At 40.0% G+C, this 7,394-nt stretch overlaps 1 protein-coding gene across 6 annotated transcripts in view; it reads right to left on the bottom strand.

The window, feature by feature from the left end:
* LOC123510544 (carboxypeptidase D-like) overlaps window positions 1-2,116 on the bottom strand; it is a 44,880-nt gene extending 42,764 nt beyond the window's left edge. For 2 of the 6 annotated variants that reach the window (XR_006676539.1, XM_045265805.1), the window contains exons 1-2: window positions 1,682-2,116; window positions 1,056-1,134 (exon numbers count right to left, since the gene is read on the bottom strand). Coding sequence is in view for 5 of the 6 variants with exons in the window: in XM_045265805.1 (XP_045121740.1) it covers window positions 1,056-1,093 (38 nt within the window). In the remaining variant the exon portion in view is untranslated. The remainder of the gene's footprint in view (window positions 1-1,055; window positions 1,135-1,681) is intronic. The other 4 variants (XM_045265801.1, XM_045265802.1, XM_045265803.1 and 1 more) reach the window with 3 other exon arrangements.
* Window positions 2,117-7,394: the final 5,278 nt, after the last annotated feature.

Raw genomic sequence — 7,394 nt, 5'->3', positions numbered from 1 at the left:
TCTAGTTTCTTTCCTGTTTTTCTTCTTTTTTGTTTTCTTTTCTTTCTTTATTTTCTATTTTTCTTTCTTTTTTTCTTTCCTTTTTTTATTTCTACTCGTTCAAGGTAAATTGACTAGTAGTGTTGCTTTTTACTTCTTACTAATATTGTCTAGTTTCATACCTTTCCTTCACACTTCACATATTTTCTTTCTTCCTTCTCAATCCATTTAATTTGAAGTCATTTGTATTTTTGGTATCTATTGCTTATGAATGGCCTGCTCTCATCTCTACAGCATTCCTTTACGTGTTCTGTCTTTCCCTCAACCAAGATATGACAATTTGTAGAGACGTAGTTCCATCTCTCACTAATGATATCTACTTTGATGTCCTTTACCTTTACTTTATACACCTTTTTCTTTTCTTTACGCATTCAAGGTAATAATTTGTTGTGACTCGATGTATTCCTTACCTGTAATGTCCACTTGAGTTCCGTACTTTTCATTTAAACTTTCTTTTCATCTATTCATACAAGATAAAGTAATTAGTAGTTTTTTTTTTAAGTAGGAGGGACAACTGGCCAAGGACAACAAAATATGGAAAAAACAGGCCCACTGCATTGTCAGTTTCCTTAAAAACACACGAGAGTTAACCAAAATACAGGGACAAATGTCTTGAGACCTCTCTGATTTCTCTTTAAGTTTATTTTTCATCGCTACTTCAGACGATCCTTTCAATTTGCCTCTTAAACAGTGCAATGAGTGTTTTTGTAACTAGACCTTACAAATCATATCAAAGAATGACTATGGAATTGCTAACGATTCTATCTACACACACACACACACACACACACACTCTCTCTCTCTCTCTCTCTCTCTCTCTCTCGTTTCCATGTCTACTTCAAATCGGCACTTGATAAATATCCTTCAATCGCAACAAAATCTCATTATCCAACACACAACAAGGAAATGGCTTCGTTCTATGACGCAAAAAAAAAATAAACCAAAGAACAAAATAAGAAACATACTAGTGAAGATAACGAATTTTAATCTAACATTAGTAAAAATTATATTCTTACCTAGTTTCCATGTCTGTCGTTCTACAAATCTTGATCATCTAAAGAGCAGCAACTCGTCCTGTGAGCGTTCCAGCCCTGCCTGCAACGGAAAGAGGGTTATTGCAGAGAGAGAGAGAGAGAGAGAGAGAGAGAGAGAGAGAGAGAGAGAGAGAGAGAGAGTAGAAGGGATAAAATGGAAAGAAAGCTTGAAATAATATAGGAAGGAAAGCAGGAAGGATGTGAAACAGGGAAATTAAATAAGATAAGAACATAAGAACATAAGAAAAGAGGGAAGGTGCAAGAGGCCGCCAAGGACAGAGGAAAGAAGGGAATGGGAAAGAGGGATGAAGAGATGGAGTAGAAGAAAAAAAGGAGACAAGGAAGGAAGAAAGGAGAGAAGGGAGAGAAATATAGGATGGACATAAACTCAAATTTGTACATAAGCAGTAACAGTAAAGAAATGAACAAAACATGCATACTCACATACATCATATCTTTTTGTTCAAAGCAAACATAAAAAAAAAGAAACAAATTGTAACAATCAAACACAGGAATGTTGAATATAGATGACTTATCAATATTTTCAAAGTTGTAAGCATGACAGTTCCATCAAACACACACACACACACACACACACACACACACACCTTATCGGACGTGCACGTAGATTAATTAACCTGGATGTTACGGCTGCATGGACACGAAGCACACCTTGGTAAGTTGGTAACAGAGGAGGCGTGCTGTTTGAGTCAGAGAGAGAGAGAGAGAGAGAGAGAGAGAGTGGGAGGGAAGGCCGAGAGCTGTTGGCACACCCACTTTAACAGTGCTAGCCACCCAATCCGCCTCTAGTTTGGCCTCACGTGCAACTCTACTCTCTGCAGGCCGCCGCTCCTCCCTCCAGGCATGAGGCTCACCGCTGCCCAGGCAGGAACCCACAGGACCGGTCACTAGCGGGCACAGGGCAAGATAAGCTATGACGGTGACTATTCCCTACAAGCACCGAGTGAGTGAGGGGAGAGGGGCGGCGGGCAACCTCCCCTCACCGCCGCTCGACAGCAACTGGTTGGAAGGTTTCGGTTCTGTGGATTTTCTGTCCCCTCGGCTCCCCTCTGCCGCTCACTGCTCCAGAGACCCCCTTTGGTTTCGGCTCACAAGTGGGAGCGAGAGCCCTGGACTGAGGCACATGAGAGGAGGCTTAACAAACGCCTACATTACACGTCTGGGAGAAGTATCTTGTTCCTTCCTCCTTCACCATCCTTACTAAGGAATCATTTAATGTCTCCTTTGACGAAAGGAAAGTCCCGTGCCACGCGGACCACCTCGCGTATGAAGGGCAGGCTGAGAGTGGCTACACAACGCCTGGCCGTCTCCACACAGTCCCGCACACACTGATACACGGAGGCGACACTAGACATAACAATGTTTTTTGGTAGGAAAGCAACAAGCAGAGGATAAGCACAGAACATCTTTCTATTCATATAAATACTAGCAAACACTATGATAACAAATAATAAATCCTACATAGAATTGACTTCAACCCTCACTGCTCTTGGCATATAAGCAGTTGGTGTAGTGTGAGCACAAAACACTCATGGAGACTTATGTGTAAAGATATAACACGGAAGGACATCCACAAGCCGTCATTGGAGAGAAAGACGCAGCCTCAGAGTTACTACTAGCATTATCATTACATCTAAAATACCTTCCCCTTACTTGCCTGAGTTAAGTGTGATGATGTGTGCTTACTTTCGTCCTACAGTGCCTGGTAGCAGCTCCGGGAGGCGGTGGCTGGTGTGACTATATAGTACAACACAGACTCAACTTATCTTCACATTTGGGTCACCTGTATTGTGCTGCACTGTATAATGTCATCCTTTCTTGTCTTCTTTCGATTCAGAACACTGCACGCGTCACCAGGCCACTATGAAATAATTCACGCGTCACTGAACACATATACACGATCTGTGAAATATTAGACACCCAAAACTATATGTATAGCTATATGTCATTCCTCAGGCACCGCGGCAGGAAATGGACGCCGTGTGATGTCCACAGTGAGTCAGTCACCTCAGGGAAATCCCTGCTGCACGGCACCCTACTGACTGCAGACTTGAAGTTTAGATGGTACTCGTAAGGCAAGTAGACAGGGAAACGCCAGGCAGCAGAGGCCACGTGGCGCTACGGCGTGAGAGCAGGGGAAGTGATGCAAGGAATGACAGACGCAGAAGATAACGTTAAAAGTGAGGGATACAATTATAACTCCTGAGAGTGGACACTTGTTGTACCTGTTTTGACACTCAGACCGAGAGGCATTTTAACTATACTCTGTTCACGAACGTTAGACACACACACACACACACACACACACACACACACACAAAAGCCGCTTCCTCTTGACGGAGTTTGGCGAGCCCTGCCCCTCTCTCTCTCTCTCTCTCTCTCTCTCTCTCGTATTTTTCGTGCATTTCCAGATGTTATCCACCTGAAATGCATTATAAATTATAGCAGAAATAGGGAGAAAAATGAAATAGAATTATGTGAGGGTTTGAGGGAGTATATAATAGCAGAAGCAGCAACAGCAGCAGCAGCAGCAGCAGCAGTAGTAATAGTAGTAGTAGTAGTAGTAGCAGCAGTAATATTAGTGATAGTGGTAGTAGTAGTAGCAATGATAGTAATAGAAGTAGCAGTAGTGGTAGTAGTAGTAGCAGCTGTAGTATTAATAGTAGTAATAGCAATAGTAAGTAGTAGTAGTAAATGGAAATGAAAATTATTCCATTAGGCGCCGCAACAGCTTAGGTCATATGGCACCGCTAGGGTGAACGGGGGAACGCTACATCTTCCACCGGGCAATTAGGTTTGGCAAGGATTCGAACCCACCGCATTAACCAACTACGCCACCCAGCCCCTAGTAGTAGTAGTAGTAGTAGTAGTAGTAGTAGTAGTAGTTGTTGTTGTTGTTGTAGTAGTAGTAGTAGTAGTAGTAGCATATCATGAATATAAAAGTGTGTGTGTGTGTGTGTGTGTGTGTGTGTGCGTGAAATGAAATAGTCGGCCTCTTAAACACCTCGTTTCTTGTCCCGCAGCAGCTGCCAACACTCGCTGTACAACTAGATACAATTTGATATATACTTCTTTTACAAATAACTAAAGCTGGACACAATAACGAAAAGAAAGATGTCACAATAACCAGTAAATCATTGTGATATTTTCACAAGTAAAGTATCTCACTGATGATAGATAATTGTCATAGACATTCATACTATTAAACACACGTAGTACCTTTACATATATACTTTCTGTTACTGGGTTTTAACGGCAGTAGTGGTCTTGCGGTGGCGGTGGTGGTAACAGCGATAGTGGCGGTCGGCTATACTGACCCATACACACCCACACACAGCCAAAAAAAAAAACACTATTACATACCGAAAACACTCGTAAACACACTCAAAACACATCCAGAACATGTCTACACACATACACACACAAGTGAAGTGAATTGTTGCTATATTACCGACAGTTTTCAAGCAGCACCAAGCACCAAGCGCCAAGACAAGCTGTGCAAACCTACGCCACAACCCTCCACACTGCCTTATCTTCGTCAATTAAAGGTATTTATAAGGCCATTCACTTATTTTAGGTTTTCTTTACATATGATAGTGAAAACAGTACGCAAATATTAAAAGGTGATAGGTATAACGATCATTAAAAAGAGCAAGGCGTCAGTATTAACAGCTGATATTTGCTTCCTTCACTTACCGTAAGCCAAACATGTGTCAGAATGCCGCCACCAGTCTATTATTTCATATCCTACAGTCAAAAGTTCTCTATATGACTTAATTTTGGCTTGGTGAGATGATAAAGATAACATATGCTGGTCCGCCGCCACGGTTCCCGGTGTTGCCTCCGGGCCACCTGCACCCCGCTGCCCCCCAGCCATTACCCTACCCCTGACAGCCTACAGCCTGCGGGGTCAAATACATTTTTACAAATATTTCTTAACGGTAATATATCGCTTCCATAGTATGTTTTTATGGTTTCTATAAATGTTTCGTTGTGTTTGAAGTGTTTACGCGCCTGTATTGGATAAATATGTAGCGTTTAGTGGTGTTTTATGGCGTATGTTAAAGGCTTTTAACGGTCAAAAATTTCAATTTCCATTTTGTTTTTTTTTTTATTTGAAGCTATAAGTGAGCCTTTATGGTATCAAAGAATCGTCTATGCTCTTTTAAGTGTGAAATCAATCTAATTATATAAATATGTGGACTTTGAAATGGTGTTTGGTGCTGTTGAACAAAAGTCTTATTTTTCTTTATTTTATTTGCTCACGTTTCTGCTTCTCGATCTAACTCGCTGTAGAATGTTTTAAAAGATAGCTCAGACTCCGTGAAATGTGGTAAAATACTCGCCAAGTGAAAATGGCTTGACTTTCCAGGACGTTTTAGGAAAGTTATTGTTGAAAATGTTTTGTACTTTTAAGGTAATTAATTTAGAAATTTTTCAAAAACTAGTTGAAGTGGAGAGATTTTGATATTTTGAAAATTAGTTTAAATATTTATCACGTCATAAAATATCATGCATTTGGCCGTTGCTTCGTTTTTCTAAAAGTCATTTTTAAATCAAATTATTTACGTAATTTAGCCGAGTCACCCCGTTCCCGTTCTCTCTGATGACCACAGCTCAGATGGTGACTCATCATAGCCCCGGGCTGGCGCCTCTTTTCCAGATCTTCCAGTTCGTCAATATTTTGCCTAATATCTAGTGATTTCTACGTGTTTTCGTGTGTTTCTAGGTTCAGCTGTGTAAATATTGGTAGCAGAAAGAGGAAGAAAGGAGAAATAAAGGAGGATAAGGAGGAAGGAAGGAGAAAGGGAGGAGGAAGAGGAGCAGCCAAGCCACAATACTTAAGTCACCCTCCATTTCCTCAATATTTTGTCTAACATCTAGTTTTTTCATGTGTTTCTAGGCTCAAGTGTGTAGATGGAAGCAATAGAAGGAAGACGAAGGAGAAACAATGGAGGAGGATGAAGAAGAAATGAGAAATAGAAGCGGAATAGGAGAAGGAGCCAAGGTGTAATATTTAGGTAAGTGTCCCTTTTAATCTTAACGTTCTTTATAATGCATACTGTTGGTTTTGGGATATATTTGGGGTGTTTCAAGTGTGTTCAGTAGTGTTGCAGGGTGTTATGAGTATGTTTTGGTGCATTTTGTGTGTTTTCAGTGTGTTTTAGGCCTTTTAGGTATATTTTACGTACCTTGAGTATGTGGATTGAGATGTGTTTCAGTATTTGCATGTTTTGAGTGTGTTTTGGGAGCATTTTGAGGAGCTTTGTGGTGTTTTGAGCGTGTTTTTTTGGTTAATTTTGAGTGTTTCAAGCTGTATATGGGTGTATGTTAGGAGACTATTGGATGTGTGTGGAGGTGATTTGGGTGTATTGGGTGTTTCTAGTTAATTTTAAGTGTGTTTGGGGGCATTTTGAGTGGTTGCATGGCTTTTTAAGTGTGGTAGTGGATGATATTGAGTGGTGTAAGTGGTTTAGGTGTGTGTGGGGGTAATTTTGGTTTATATTGGGTGTTTTTATGGTGAGTTTTAGTTGTGTCTTGGTGCATTTTGAGGTGTTGCATCGTGTTTTGAGTGTTTTATGTTAGTGTTGAGTGTTTTAAATGGTTTTGGTGAGTGTGGGGGTGATTTTGGCGTAAGTTGTTTCTAGGGAGTGTTGCATATGTGTGTGTTTTGGTGCCTTTTGAGGTGTTGCTTGGTTTTATGAGTGTGTTTTGGGTTAATTTTGAGTGTTGTAATAGGTTTGTGTTTCGGATGGTTCTGGGTGATTTTAGCGTATATTGTGTATTTCTAGTGAGTTTTCGGTGTATTTGGGGACATTTTGAAGTGTTGCGTGGAGTTTTGAGTGTGTTTTGTGTTAGTTTTAAGTGCTTTAAGTGGTTTGGGTGTGCATATATATATATATATATATATATATATATATATATATATATATATATATATATATATATATATATATATATATATATATATACACACACACACACACACACACACACACACACACACACACACACACTATGTTGTGACGTCATAGAGTATCTACCAATCAGAGCACAAAGAAATGGTAGTGATATTGCAACATTAAATCGGTGCCTGCTATTGGACAATGACCAGTATGAACAAACTTTTTATATATTATTCGTGCAATTTCTTTGAATAATGGATACAAGCCTGCCTGCAGCATATACGATTGTATTATACTCTACTTCGTTCATCTGTAGGTACTGGCATTTGCAAGGATTCCTAAATAACATTAATGATAACATTCTCATAAATAAGCACTATATATACAATTTGTG

The sequence above is a fragment of the Portunus trituberculatus genome, chromosome 29, assembly GCF_017591435.1.
Source record: "Portunus trituberculatus isolate SZX2019 chromosome 29, ASM1759143v1, whole genome shotgun sequence".
NCBI classification, from domain to species: domain Eukaryota; kingdom Metazoa; phylum Arthropoda; class Malacostraca; order Decapoda; family Portunidae; genus Portunus; species Portunus trituberculatus.
Note: the sequence above shows the minus strand (reverse complement) of the source record. Positions and strands in the feature narration are given on the sequence as shown.